At 48.3% G+C, this 15,159-nt stretch overlaps 1 protein-coding gene across 1 annotated transcript; it reads right to left on the bottom strand.

The window, feature by feature from the left end:
• Positions 1–3,511: 3,511 nt before the first annotated feature.
• LOC149324753 (uncharacterized) lies at positions 3,512–14,307 on the bottom strand. The gene is made up of 3 exons (XM_089565286.1): positions 12,877–14,307; positions 11,551–11,635; positions 3,512–3,585 (listed from the first exon to the last, which is right to left on the bottom strand). The coding sequence occupies exons 1-3, from the start codon at positions 14,200–14,202 to the stop codon at positions 3,512–3,514; spliced, it is 1,485 nt and encodes a 494-aa protein (XP_089421412.1). The 5' UTR covers positions 14,203–14,307.
• Between the last annotated feature and the right edge of the window lie 852 nt (positions 14,308–15,159).

The raw sequence follows: 15,159 nt of genomic DNA, 5'->3' as shown, positions 1-15,159 counted from the left end.
GAACTGTGCTCCAAACACCTTGCACGACGCAGCTCACAACGTGCATGATAGTGCGTTCTTATTAATATTCCTGCTTTCTATAACTATGTTGCTTGCTTTATTGTGTGTCAATATAGGCATTCTACAACTCCAATTCATGCTACCCGCTGAAGCACGGAAGTAAGAGTGAGTGGACCGTGCTTTTAGGAGCACCAGCTAAAAATATTAAGCTGAATTCAGAACAAAAATGAAGACAGAAAGTAACAAACAATGACTTGTGGTATAAATTGTAGTGCCTTGTGCTAGTCAGATGCACATGCCGTCAAAAGGTGTGTTTTGAACATAGAAATTGGCTAAAAAAAGTAGCAAGTGTTGTTAAATCGAAGAAAAAGGTGAGTATGAAGAATTCTCAACTGTATCATAGGTTTGTAAACATCCTGAAGTTAAGCTTGTTCTATCTTGGAGTTGCAATGCCTTACTCTAGGCAGTCTAGTGGATAGCAAAAATTGTCTGGAAACATAATTTATGAGGCTTGCCTTATTACTGGGCAGGTTGTCCTTTTCCATTGTGGACTTGTCCATCATTATGAGCTGCCCTCAAACAAGGTGGCCCCTCAGATTTTTTAACAGATGTGGAGCGTCTGCCAAAAAGTACAGTCGTCTTCCTCCGCCGCAAGGATGAGAGCAAGACACACTAGGTTTCCCGTACTTGGTGACTTGAATGCCACACAGGCGCCATATGGCCAAGTTGCCTGGTCCCATGTCAGTCACAACTGCACTAACGGTGATGCCCAAATCTTCGGCACGACGAATAATCTTGAAAAGGCAGTTTTTTGCCTCCTCTGCATTGAAAGATGAGCCTGCGAGAATACAGGATCATTATCATGAGGCCTCATGTATAACGGACGAAAGTGACACTGTCAGATACCATAGCATTCCAATGGATTACTGAAGTTAATTTAGAGAGTAGCATACCCTTTGCTAGAACATACATGCACACCATGTGCAAGGTACAATGCTTTTTAACAGATTTGATGAGCAACTATAAAGTAGAATTACACCCTGCCAAAAGGCTTCTCCCAGAAGTAAATATCCGTGTGGTTATCGCACAAGCCTAATGTGTACGTAACATAATGGGCAAATATTTGTCTTCAAATAATTAAGAAACACCTTTGCCTTTCTTTCAACTATTATTTTGTGATTCGTGCTTAAATAAGCATTGGCTAAGTGTTGCTGCAGAGTTCAAAAGAAGACAATAAAAAAATTCAGCACTATTTTTTAATGCGTTCTTCTACAAACCTAGCACTCAATTCATTTTTTTGCCCGAGTTCATTTCAGCTAGTGCAGTCCTTTGTAGAAAACTAACCTATGGAATGAAACTATCTGATCACTTACATGTAAAATGGTAAGCCACAACTTGCTTCCATCTGCTTGTTATGCCCCCTAGCATGATGACCAATGCATGTGTGGCAAGCTCTTCCTTGGCAGTTTTGTTTGAAGGGCTTATTGTTGGTTGACCTGAAAAATGCAAGCATAGACAATCCAATCAGAGTGCCATACATAGTAGGAATGATACAAAGAAACTGGGTATTTAAGTAACCTTTTGTGCAAATTAGGTACCACTACTATGTATTTCAGTGGGGTGTTATTATACTAAGCGCTAAATACATTCATTATGCCGCATTAGGTAACATTTTGTGAATGGGATAGAGTCTTGATAACCAAAAGCACAGTAATTAGTGGTAAGCATTTTGTCTCAAATAATCACGACAAGTCCAAGCATGCTTTGAGATTTTTGAGGTTAACATTAGTATATAAAGGTCATTCATCCATGGCGATATGAATACAAAGAATGAGATATTTGCTCTACCTATAATGCATCCTGATGGTGCATCGTAATCCAAGCCAGGGGAAATTTGCATTTCATCCATTAAGATGCAGGCATGGCGCTCTTCCCGAGCCAGTGTGGCCACTTTCTCCGTCAGTGCAGTGAAAACCTCCTCCAAGATCCCTGCACAAGCACAGTTGCATAAAAAACACAAATGAGTCTTTTGTACGCTTCGGAGTCAAAGTTAAATGTAACATTCAGCGGGCTTGAACTTTAGGTGTTCCATGTGCTGCTGCAGAGTTCTCGTCGCAGGCAAGGGAACAACGTTTTCCTTTACAAATTGGTAGTCCTTGCTTCCACAAGCTACTTTAAAGTGGAGTGCCTTCTGAAGTGTGCCTGGAGACCATGAGCTTCCCCTCATGGTCCCCTTTTCCAGTGCCTTGAGCTGGTCATCGGAAAGGATAAGGCCAAGCGAATCCCGGAGCTCATCCCTTTCCTTTTCGGCTTTGCGTCGTCGCTTCTGCTCGACGTTGAGACGCCGCGCCAAGCCTAACTCTCTTTTCGTTTTTGAACGTCCTGTGCAGAGATAAAAATATAAGACAGCTTGAGCATGCACTACACTGCTTGCAAATAAAGAAAAAGATTTTGCCTACTGAGCACGGTTTTATGTGCTGTAGATTAAAGCTCACGATTGGGCAAGTTCGCTTCTACTTGAAGAAATAATAGCAAGAGAAACAGTAGAAGGAAACAACCACCCTTAATGTAACCCTGCACACCCAGACAGCCAAGCACCCAAAGCTGTGCTTTTTTCGAAGCTATTATGTCAAGAACACAGAACAATGAAAGTTACAGGCATACCAAGTTTGACATTGAGATGAAGTTGGGAAATATGCAATAGTTCCTCATACAATTAATTATGGACTGAATGGGCAGAACTTCAGGTGCAAATACTGCAGAAAAGCTTGTGTAATGAAACTATGAGCTTTTTCCAAGCCTCAGTTTTTAAAAAAATGGCCACATTACCTGCTGGAGTTTGCAGATGGCAGGAATCAAAGTAAACAGGTTGGTCCGGTGTTTGTTTTACCTGCAAGTTTAGCATTATGCTGTCAAAAGAGCTGGAGATATTTTACTAACACAATGAGACTTGCAAAATAAAGTGCTGAATCAAGACATACTCTATGCTTCACGGATAATACTATCAGCACAGCCAAGTCGAGAACATGGCCACTGTCTTACCTTCCAAAGCTAGAGGAGGTTGCTTTTCAAGGAAAGGGGAATAGGTTCTGGCTGACTCTGTCATTTCCATGCCTACAGAATAAGGATGATATGAAGAAATTGAATATTATTATTCTCTATGTTCTCAGCAGGACATTAAGATTTTCATCTCACATGATGTTGAAGTCAAGGTCTTGGTACGTTCAAATAGACTGAACGATTCTTCTGTCACAGAATCTTTGGGATAAAAAATGTACAAATATATTAGTGCCTGCTATTTGTCATGCTCAACAAAACTCTTGATTGAATAAACAGACTGCACCTGACGTAGATGGGATTGACTCTACGACTGCTTTGTTTCCTTGAGTCTCCGCACATGCATCGCTAAGCATATATTGCTCTTCTTGCTTCAAAGGATGAGCGGCAGGGATAAAATAGGAATAACCAAAAATTATTAGTGATCACTATTTGTTACACAAAACAACGATCTTCAGGGACTAAGCAGACCGCCTGTAGTTGATGAGGTCGACTCCATAACTGCGCCATTTTCTAATGCCTCCTTGCCTGCATGAACAAGTTTGCATTGTTGGAGCTCATTTAAATGATGAGCTTATAGAGACTTCATCACTGTGAACTCACTGCAAAATATAGTAGGGAGAGCATCTGGCTTGAGCTCTTTTCTTCCATTTTTGCTGTACATCTCAAATTGGTCTGGCTCGAAATGATCCTGCATGTATTTGTAATACAAGATAATCATAAAGAAAAAAAGCACGTACAAGAACAATTCACCGGCCAAGTTTTACCATGAGCAGCAATGCTGAAAATGGCAATTCATGACAAGTTTCTACAGATCCTACGATGGGAGTGGACAAAACATTTACCTGCACTGGTACTATAAGTGCAATTTTTCCCCATGTTGTACATTTTCTCATCAGCTCTAAAACTGTAATTGCTGTTTAGTGTTGGCGTAAGCCGTACAGTATGGCACCACTGGAAGACGACCAGACCGTAAGGTTGGACAACCAAAAACTATAAATAAACGGTCCGAGGATACTTTTCGTACCTGATACCCCAGAGGTCGGTTTGAGAAAGCCTTTACAGCTCGCAAGTTCACTCTTGCACTAATTAGCAGCCTTGACGCACATGGTTCATGCGAATCTCTACACTTGAATAATAGCGCTTTATAATCTTCTTAACATGTCATTTTCTGAGTAACAACAGCTGTTTATCATCAGTGAAACAGTGGCGACATATGAGGACAAAATGCCAGTGATACATTAACATGGAATTAACGTGTGTTGTGAAATGAAGTGAAGGAAGTCTCAAGAAAAGAAGGAAACAATATTAAGACGAAAGCCTTTCTTGGCAGACAAGACCTGTCCGCAGGAAACGTGTACAAGAAGTGTCCACTCAGCTTGTCAAACCAAATGAAAAAATAAAAATGAAAGTTTTACGAATAAAAATTAAAAATGAAATATGAAAAGCGCAAAATTTAAAAAAGATAAACATAAAAAAGAATATAAAGCAACAAAGAAAAGAAAATGAAAAACGAAGGGAGAAAGACAGGATAGGGAAAGGCTTTCGCATTTCAGCTGATAAGCACACTGAACTCAATACATTTTTACTCTCCTGGCTGAAAGTAAAACCTACTGCTTCACTCATATCTCTTGAAAATCGACCAACGAGTCAGAAGAAGTGGACATGCGCGAGCTAATTCACATGTAAACACTGTGAGCAGCAAGCCCTCGAGCTGCGGCTTACACAGCACAAACAGTGATATTATAAAGCAGGCAGCGGTTTTCACGGCCAACGCTTGAGCCCATGCGCTGTTTCCTACCTACACGAACGACCAAAAAGCAAGCGCAGTGCCCGCAACAAGGTAGCTGCGATAAGATTTCACGTCAACCGTCCCTTTACACACTTTACCAGAGATTTACCAGCGCTCGACAGGCCTGCTCATCTCTGTACAGCACTGGGTAGCGCGACAGTTGTCCAGCCGCTTAACAGAACAAGAACACAAAGATTATATTTCGAGTAAATAAAACGAACCCCTTACCTCGCATATCCGAGTTCCCTTCGGGGTGCGCTTATCGCGGTTCATTCTCAAGAGCCACTTGAGGCGCCGACGCACTTCGGCCGCCGACCTTCCACATGGCACTGCGTAAAACGCATTGCCGTTTCCCTTGCGGTTGCTGCAGTTTGGCGCACTGCATCCAGTCATAGCCGACGACTGCGCCCGTCACTGCCACTTCGGAACACCAAACCTGACGCCACAGGTGTGCACGGAAAACAAATGAATGTAGCCGACAGCGCGGGCTCACATGAAGCGTCGAGCTGACAAGGGTTCGCTCGGCGCTGCACCTGTGAAGTCACCTTCTCCGCGGAGTGTAGAACACACGACGTCACGAAAATCATGTGACCGCCTCGCGGCGAATGGTGTTCGGAGCGGCGAGGGAAAACAGACGCGCAACTCTGCTACCTTTGGTAGCATATACAGGAACTCTAGGTTTTACAGGTACACCACATCAACTTGTGCCTCAAAGCGCGATTGAAGTGTCCACTGACCTAGGGAGGTAGTTCTGTGCCTTTCCTTTGCACAAAATCAAAAGCCTCCGTGCTGCCAACGTTATCGACCGCAGGTGCTTAAGGAGGAGGAGGAGGATAAACTTTATTTTCGCCGACAAATGTAGCTGACGGTGTGGGATAGGGTAGGATAATCTTTATTTGCTTTATTTTACAAGTTATTACGGTCGACAAAGGTCGGCACCCCTATTCCAAGGCACCGCTGAGTTTGGCTGCTCACTTGGCTTGGACCAGTTCTCTCTGGAGAACTGGGTTGCCGCTGGAGAGCAAACTCTCCCACTGTTCAGCACTCAGATATGTATTCTATGGAAAACCTCGTTTCTTTTGCATTGCCACGTGGTAAGATATAAGGTGAGTTTGGCCCCACACCATGCGCATATGTCCCTTTATTGATCCGGGTACACTTTGCTTAGTATATGTAAGTTTGGAAACGTTCCAGTTTGCAGTTTCCGCCAGTATACTGCTTCTTGTTGATTTAAAAGGTTTTGAGGGGCAGGATACTTTGCCCTCATTCCTCTGTAATAATTTAATATCTCCGAATACTCCGGGACTACCCGCGAGAACTCCTCAGGGGCCGCGTGTTGAAGCGCCCGGTTCGTGTGCTCGCGAGCTACTTCATCGGCCTCCTGGTTGCCCTCATTCCAGAGGGTCCCGGTATCCACAAAAAAGTGTGTCTGACTGGTTGTGTGGGAAAGTCTGCGCGAAGGAGAATGCGAAGTGCTTTCCGACTGATTCTGCCGTTCATATAGTTACGGCATGCCTCTTTGGAGTCTGTGAGGATTACTAGAGGTCTGATTGCGCGGTATCCCTCCACGGCCGCTAGAGCAACAGCCATTTTTTCTCCTTCGGTTATCGTGCAATCCCATGCCGATGCGCAAGAGATTTCCTTATAGTTCGAATTTATCACTACATCTTACCCTTTTGTAGGGGTAGTGCACGGCGTTGGTGTATACCGTATTCACCTTGCCTGCCAGATACTTTTCTACATATTTTGCTCGAACGTTTCGCCATAGCCCCATCAAGTGGCCTTGAGCCCGAGACGACAATCAAAAGCATGTTCCAATCGGTTATTAAACCCATGATGGAAACCCTCGAGCCAGTTCTAATCAGAATGCAAGCGCAGGAGATTAGAATTGACCGGAAACTTCAGGAATTATAAGATGCTTCTCAGAATAAGGCCACAAAGCTACAGGGTAAAATGGGAACTCGTCACCTACTAAGCACTCAGCTATATCAACGACCTGAGGGGGGACCACATGATGAGACGCACGATTTAATCATCAGCATGGCGCCATAACCCAGACCTAAACTTACTATCCTACAGTGGAACTGCAGGGGACTTAAACGGAAGAGGGAAACATTACAACAATACATAGACTCTCATGCCCATACGCCGCAAATAATGGCCCTGCAAGAAGTGAATTGGAGTCTAAGATCAGAGGATATTCAACACCTCAAAGAAATCCCTCGACATGCATCTTGGTCCACCAATCATGCACGGCAACCACTGTAGACCTTAATCTACACAGCGACATTGAATATACCTTCATAAAGCTACTACCACAGCACAGAAACAGCATCGGCACCTACATACTCAATATCTATAGTCACCCCAAACAGCACGCGTAGCCTTTGAGGCGATCTTTCTTAAAGCACCAAGAGAAGCCCAAAAAGCTCCCCTAACTATAGTTGGCCACTTTAATGCTTCTACCCTCAGTGGGGCTACCCGAGGGAAGACGCTAAAGGCAGAAAACTAGCATCCGCCATCGCTGATATGGCCTTGACCCTCCTCACGGAACCGCAGCACCCAACGCGAGTCGGCACCAGCATAACACGGGATACTTCCCCCGACCTCACGCTCGTCCGCAAAGCCCGCAACTATGATTGGCTCAATACGGGAGAAACGCTAGGCAGTGACCACTACGTGCTGCAGACTATCTTCGAAAGTAACAAGCACAGCAAACCATGAGGGAAAGCCAGAATTACAGACTGGGAGACATTCAGGAAGGACACCAAACTACCAGTAACGAAGATTGGGCGGCCTCCATTCTCGGCCTCAAAGAAAAGCTCACAAAAACCGTCGCCACCACGGAGGACCACCCAGCTGTTGATAACAACCTCCTACATCTTTGGGGAGCCAGACGTGGTCTTACAAAACGGTGGAAAAAACAAAGGCAATAAAGGAAACTCAGAATTCGAATCGCCAACCTTACTATTCAAGCGGAACAACCCGCATGGGACCTCGCTCGCGCCAATTGGCTACGAAAATGCGAATCCCTCAAAGGCCGCATAGACACCAAGGCCACGTGGAACGTTCTACGATGCCTAATTGGCCCTCGGAAAACGAAAAGTGAACAACGCAGAAATTGGCATCGAGCACTACACGGCGTTCAAGGCACGGATCACGAACTCGTGGATGAACTCACGCGTCGCTATGTCTGCACCGCGAGAGACCCACAACCCTACAATAAGGAGTACCTGGGGGAACCGAGAGAAAACCTAGATAGAGACTTCATTTTGGAGAAAATAATTGCAGCACTAGCAGATATGCGCCGAGGCACAGCCCCGGGACAAGACAAAATTACGGTCGGACTTGTGGCCAACCTCGGCACGGAGGCTCTGCAGCAACTCACGGATTACATAAACGAATCTTGGCGTACTGGCACAATTCCGCAAGCATAGAAAACAGCCAGTGTCACTTTATCCCGAAGCCCGGCAAGAAAATCAGCATTGAAAACCTGCGCCCCATATCCCGCACGTCATGCGCAGGCAAACTCATGGAAAAGGCAGTCCACACCCGTCTCTCTAACTATCTTGAGGACAACGATGTTTGGATTCAGGGCACACTTGTCCACCCATGACGTGCTTCTGCAAATCAAACGCGAATTAATTTATCCCGCACGCAGAAACAGTGACCGAGCGCTTCTAGCTGTCGACCTCAAAAGAGCGTTTTACAACGGCAAGCACTCCACGATCCTAAACAACCTCCACAGCACGAACTGTGGCCAGCGAGTTTACTCATACATCTGCGATTTCCTTACGGACAGAACCGTAAACATCAGCACCGGCGCAAAACAAACAACGCAAGTGAAGATGGGCACGAGAGCCACTCCGCAAGCGGCAGTACTATCCCGACTTCTCTTCAACATTGCACTCCTAAACCTCCCACCCCTTCTCAATCAGGTACAGGATGACGATGAAAACGTTTATTAAAGCCTTAGTTGAAGGGAAGGCTGATCGGGTCCCTAGTCCGGGACGCCGTTGGTGAAAGCCGCTGCCCGTGCTCTGGCGACGAGGGCTCGTTGTTCCTCGAGGTCTGAGCTGGACAGGGCCGCCTCCCAGCCCTCCCGCGTTGGCTGATTTATGATCTCAATGCTGTAATTTTTCTGACAAGCCCATACCATGTGGTACAAGTTTGCCTTCTGGCCACAAAATTTGCACTGTGCCGAAAAGGACTCGGGCTCAATGGCGTGAAGCGTAGCTGGGTTATTGAAAGACATAGTTTGTAGCCTGCGAAGGTGACATTCCTCTGATTTACTGAGACCCTTAGTGGGCCTCGGGAGTGTCTGCCTTTCAAAGCGCAAATGTTGCAATATTTCTGAATATGTCGTTAGCGGAGAGGGGGAGCCAGAATCAGGAAGGGAGGACGTAGAAGGATGCCGGGGAAGAAAAGCTCGGGCCGAAGCGTGTGCGCGCTCGTTTCCTTCAACTCCCTGGTGACCTGGTACCCATATTAATTCCTTCCGTTCAGCTGAAGTCCTACATTGACTAAGAATTTTGCAGGCTAGCGGTGTGATTCTGCCACGCATATAGTTTCTATAAGCCGCCTGGGAATCTGTAACTATGTATTTAGATTCGGAGTGCGTTGCGGCTAGGGCTATCGCTACTTCCTCCATAGCCTGTGTATCCCCGTTACGAACTGAAAGCCCGTCCACGACTTGCATTTGGTGCACCACTTAGATTGTTGATATTCTTTGTACAGGACCCGCAGCGTCCACGAAGAAGGCTCCTTCTTTTGTTGAATAGCACTCGTTCATCTTCTTGCTCCTCGCCACTCGTCTAGCATGATGATGCTTCGGGTGCATGTTTTTGGGAAGCGGAAGCGTAAGGAATTTGCTCTTCCACTCTTTAGGTATATCTTGTCTCCCAGCCACTTGCTGCGGAAAGCTAATGTTTAAATCTTCCAAGACCCTGCGGCCGGTCGTAGTTGTGGCCAGTCGCACTACCTGGCTTGTAAGATGGGCGCTAATCAATTCATCAGCTGTGTTGTGTACCCCTAGTTTTAGTAGACGCTCCGTAGATGCTTTCATGGGTAGGCCGAGTGCCTTCTTATAAGCCGTTCGAATGATAACGTCCAGGTGGTTTAGATCGGTCTTCCTCAAACGAAGGTACGGGGCCACGTACACTATCCTGCAGATGACAAAGGCCTGTATTAGTCGAAGGGTATCCTGTTCTTGCATGCCGTTTTTCTTGCTTGTGATCCGAGATATCATACGGATAACTTGTTCGCACACCGTTCGGAGCTTGGTGATAGCTGCTGCGTTCACACCCTTGTTGTTAATGAGCAGCCCCAAAATCCGTATTGTTTCCACCTCGGGAATAGGTGTATCATGGACCGAGATTTCCAGCGATGCAGTATCCCCCTTCCCTCGCAGGACGAGGAGCTCCGACTTATCCGGGGAACAGCGCAGTCCGCATTCTTCAGCATACTTTTCAACCGTACTGGCAGCCTCTTGGAGGGCCTCCTCCATCTGTCCCATGTTTCCCTCCGTTGTCCATATGGTTATGTCATCCGCGTATAGGGCGTGGCGGATTCCCCTTATGGCATTAAGTTGTTCCGGCAGATGCATGAGGGCAACGTTGAAGAGCAGTGGAGAAAGGACTGCTCCCTGAGGCGTCCCCCTGGTGCCCATGGGTATCGCCTCGGATCTCGTGTCGCCAATCCTGATGTGCGCTTGCCTATCTTGCAAGAAAGCCTTGATGTAATCAAAGGTACGCTTTCCGCAGTGAGTACCCTGTAGATTGTCCAGAATCTTGGAATGCTTCACGTTGTCGAAAGCCCCCTTCAGATCTAATGCTAGTATGGCCCTACTGTTTCGTTTGCGCGGGGGATCGATAACCTCCATCTTCAGCTGCAGTAACACGTCCTGGGTTGACAAGTGTGCCCTGAACCCAAACATTGTGTGAGGTATAATATTGTGGTCTTCTATATACGTAGAAAGTCGCATGTGTACCGCCTTCTCCATCAGTTTCCCGGCGCACGACGTAAGCGAGATGGGCCTGAGGTTATTGATGTTCACCTCCTTTCCAGGCTTGGGAATAAATCTGACATCAGCCGTCTTCCATGCCTTGGGTAACTGTCCACTTTTCCAGCATTCGTTGATGTACTGCGTGAGATGTTCAAGCGCTTGCTGATTGAGATTGACAAGCAATCCCACCGTCACCCTGTCGTTCCCTGGCGCCGTGCCCCGCCTCATGGCCATAAGTGCCGCCTGTATTTCCTCGACTTCGAACTCTCTGTCCAGGTCCGGATTGTCCATACCCTCATAATCCTGTACTGGCTCATTGTCTTTCACTGTACAGAGGTACTTGCTCACGAGGGCTGAACTAGCTGCTGGTCCGTGCCCGCGAAGCCGTGTAGGGCTCTCTTGAGATTACGTTGCTGATCCCCGCGAGACTTGGAGGGCTCTATCAAACATCTAAGAGGACTCCACGCCGCCTTGGTGCTGAGGGTGCCTTTCATGGAGTCGCATTTGGCCAACCAGTTGTTTTTGGCCAGGGATCGTGCATACTCTTCTGCTTGCAAGCTTAATTTTGCGATCTTGATCTTGAGCTTGCGGTTATGTTTTTGCCTTTTCCACCGCCGTGTGAGACTTCTTCTGGTCTCCCATAGATGTAGTAGGTGGTTGTCAATAGCCGGGACTTCTTCTAATGTCTGAAGCGTACGTGTGAAGCGGTCCCTGACTCTCAGCAGCGACTCAGCCCACTCCTCGTACTTTTCAATGGGCGCGTTGAGCATAGAGTCTTCCGCCTGTCGGAACAACGACCAGTCCGTGAGCCGTGCTTTCCCTCTCGGTCTGCGATGCTTATTGTAGTCGAGGCAGATCTTGAGAATGCAGTGGTCACTCCCTAAGGTCTCCTGCGTGTTGTGCCAATCATAGTTTCTCGCTCCTTTAACCAACGAGAGATCTGGACATGTATCTCTCGAGACACTGTTGCCAATCCTCGTGGGATGCTGCGGGTCAGTAAGAATCGTCAGTGCTAGGTCCGATATGGCCGCAGCGAGTCTCCTGCCCTTAATATCCTCCTTACTATATCCCCACAAGAAGCTATATGCGTTAAAATCCCCCACAATGATGAGAGGTGCACTTTTTGCCAATTGCGCGGCCTTTTGGAAAATCTCATCGAATTCGCACCCGTGTTCTTCGGTCGACTATATATGTTCAACACATACGCACTTCTGCTAGTGCGTACGTTCGGTAAAAGCTGAATAAATGTATGTTCCACCTCAGTGACTAAATCCAGCTCAATTGTCACAGCCGTGCAATCCTTATGCACCAGAATGCAAGTGGATGAGCTGTTTTGATGCGTGCTGTATGGTCTGAGTTTGGCTTCCGTATTGACGTCCTGCAGGGCAATAATATCTGGTAATTTATCCAACGAATCTACGTATTGCTGTAGCGAATCCCTCTTCTTTCTGAACCCCCGGCAGTTCCACTGCAAAATCTGCAATTTAGGAGGGCGTGCCATGTTGAACACTAAAGGAAATCGCGCTTGGCGCGTCCGCCCCAGTGTTGGGCGAATCATCAGCTGCAAGCTGCCTATTAGTCACGCGGTCAGTTAATTTTGGAACCTTCGTCCGCGTACACTCCGCAAGCTCCTGAAGTTTCCGATCGATTCTGATTTCAAAGGCTTGCAGCTAAATCAGACGGGGCTCTAAGATGCCCTGTAAGACCCCCTCTACCGCTGCCTGAATGCCCCTCTCAATAGCTGCCTGAACGTTTTTTCAATAATAATTTGTAGAGTTCCTTCGAGGCTCGCCTGTATATTTTGCGTTATGCGAGCTTCCAAACGCGGAAGGTCGTTCCGCAAATATCGCTCCACAATAGCCTCAATCCTGGCTTCTTTCTCTCTGACAACGGCCCCCTTATCGGTCTCCGTTGCCACTACGTTACTGTTTCTCTCCTTTTCCTCCTTTTTTTCACCCTGGGGGACAGGAGTTAGTGCCTGTTCAGTAGGAGGGAGGGAGGCATCCTCCTCCATTGCAGATACCCCAGGTGTTTCTGGCATATTTACTCCCCCTGCCGGTGTTCCCAGTTCCTGACTTTTATACTTCGCTAGTTCCTCTTTCAATCTGCTATTTTCCTCCTTAAGTTTCTCAACAGCCAACGTGGGAGGCGGGGAAGCGGCAACTTGTGCCCAGCTCACCTTGCTGCCCGTGGTCTCCTCCGATCCGGCTTTTCCCGATTTCTTGTCACCTGGTCGACCGCTTCCTTCAGTCCCCTGCCGGGACGCCCCCGTTGCGGTCCTCGCTGCGGGACCCGGTGACGGAGTCCCCATCCGCTTCTTCTGTGATTGCGGCCCAGGCCCTGAATTCTTCCGGTCCTCTCTGGATTTACGCTGGTTGCTGGATTTTCTTCCGCCAGGCTTCCGCCCGGCTCCGGCACCATTCCTGTATTTCCAGGTGCAGTCCGCGGAGTTCGTGAGATGTCCGCCTCCACAGACTAGGAATCGGGGCTGGCAGTCGTGCCCCTCTTCTTGGATGATAGTTCCACAGGCCCAGCAGAGCTTATCTCGTGGATTAGGGCAAACGTCCGCTCTATGTCCCACTGTTCCGCAGCGGGTGCAAGCTGGTGTGGTCTTCCGGTAGAGACGGACGGGCACAGCCTCTCCCCAGTAAAAAACGTTGAACGGCACTTTACGGCCCTCGAATGTAATCACCGCCGCGTTCGACTCTCCTAATTTCCTCACACCCACCACGGAAGTGCCTGGCGAGTAAATAGCTTGAGCAATATCTGCTTCGGACACTTTGGAAGCCACTTGAATTACTCCACGGCACGTATTTTTGGGCATCTTGAGGGAGACCTGCACCGTTTGTAACTGGCCGCCAATCCGTAGACTCTCCACCGCGAGGACTTGCCGAATAAGCGCTGCGTCTCGGATTCCAACAGTGACTATGTTCTGATCCCACGCTGGCCAAATTGCAAGCGCTTGTGATTTGCGTTCGATGCCGGCCGCAGCATATATAGCTTCTCCTATCTGATGGGTACCCTTGTAATTTGACAAGTTCAGCGTTCCCTTGGGTTTCACGACGACAACAGAGTCCTCAGTGCCGAACTTGGGCACCACCTCTGGTCTCCAACGCCTCGGTTGAAGCGGTTTGCTTGGCGCCGAAGTGGGGTCGAGGCCGTCAGCAGCGTCGCCACCGCGCAAGCGTTCCTGGCGTTCCGAGCTCACGCGCTTCGCGGACGCTCGCTCTTGCTCTTCTAATTTCTTCCGAATAGCATATTCGGTGGCTTCATCGAAGACTGGTTTCTTCGCAGCCTGTAGCTCCACTACTTGCATGCTTTCCGGGTCGTAGCCCCGTGCAAGACTCATGGTGGCCGCGCCTAGTGCCGCGTCGGCGGCCCGGCGTCGTCGCCAAGCCTTAGGCTTAGCAGCGGCGCCAATGTGATCGACAGACACAACCCCGTAAAATCGCCAAATGCAGGCCCACCTGGATGAAAATGGTGTGTACGGGTGCGTGGTAACCTGCTGGACACACCTCAACTAGTGTTGAGCGATGCTGATCGATGGTTTGGCAGTAGGACATCCGTTTCGCGGAGCCGACGAGAACCGCGTCCACTCTCCTTGACCAACCAGGTACAGGGTAAACGCCACGCCCTGTACGCCGGTGATATTGATACAGCTTAGAAGTGGACGAAGAAGAAGTGCTCCGCCATCTCGCTTGTGACGAGGAAGAAGAAGTGTTTCGCCTGCTTGCTGGTGACCGCTCGGCAGACTGGAACAGTTCTTGTGTATCTAACGGTGTGCCGTGTAATATTCGTGACAAATCTGGTGGAGGTGCGGGGTACGCTTCCAGACCCGCGTAGGCTACCGACCAATACGGATCTCACCCCAGTTCACCAGCGCCGCGGCCGCCGCCTCCGTGGAGCGTCCCCTGAATTTGGACTCCTTCCGGCTGCAACCAGGGCGACGCAACCCCGGCCTTCGGAGTCACCAGCTGCCATGGCAACTGAGACCAGGCTCCAGGCGCACATCCTCTGTCATCAGCCACGAACACCCCCGTCGTTTCATGGCGACCTGTTCGAGGACGCCGAGGATTGGCTCGATATATTCGAACGGGTTGCCCGTTACAACGGCTGGAGTGACAACCGTAAGCTCCACAATGTCTATTTTGCACTTGAAGAGTCGGCTCGGACATGGTTCGAAAACCATGAAGCTTCGTTTACGTCCTGGGAAGCTTTCTGCCGCAATCTTAAAGCCACTTTTCCGAATGCAGACCGTCGAGAGCGAGCAGAAGCTGCGTTACACTCGCGAAACCAGCGCCACAAC

The sequence above is a fragment of the Amblyomma mixtum genome, unplaced genomic scaffold, assembly GCF_055824585.1.
Source record: "Amblyomma mixtum isolate Tamu unplaced genomic scaffold, ASM5582458v1 scaffold_19, whole genome shotgun sequence".
In the NCBI taxonomy this organism is placed as follows: Eukaryota; Metazoa; Arthropoda; class Arachnida; order Ixodida; family Ixodidae; genus Amblyomma; species Amblyomma mixtum.
This window is presented reverse-complemented; position numbering and strand designations above follow the sequence as displayed.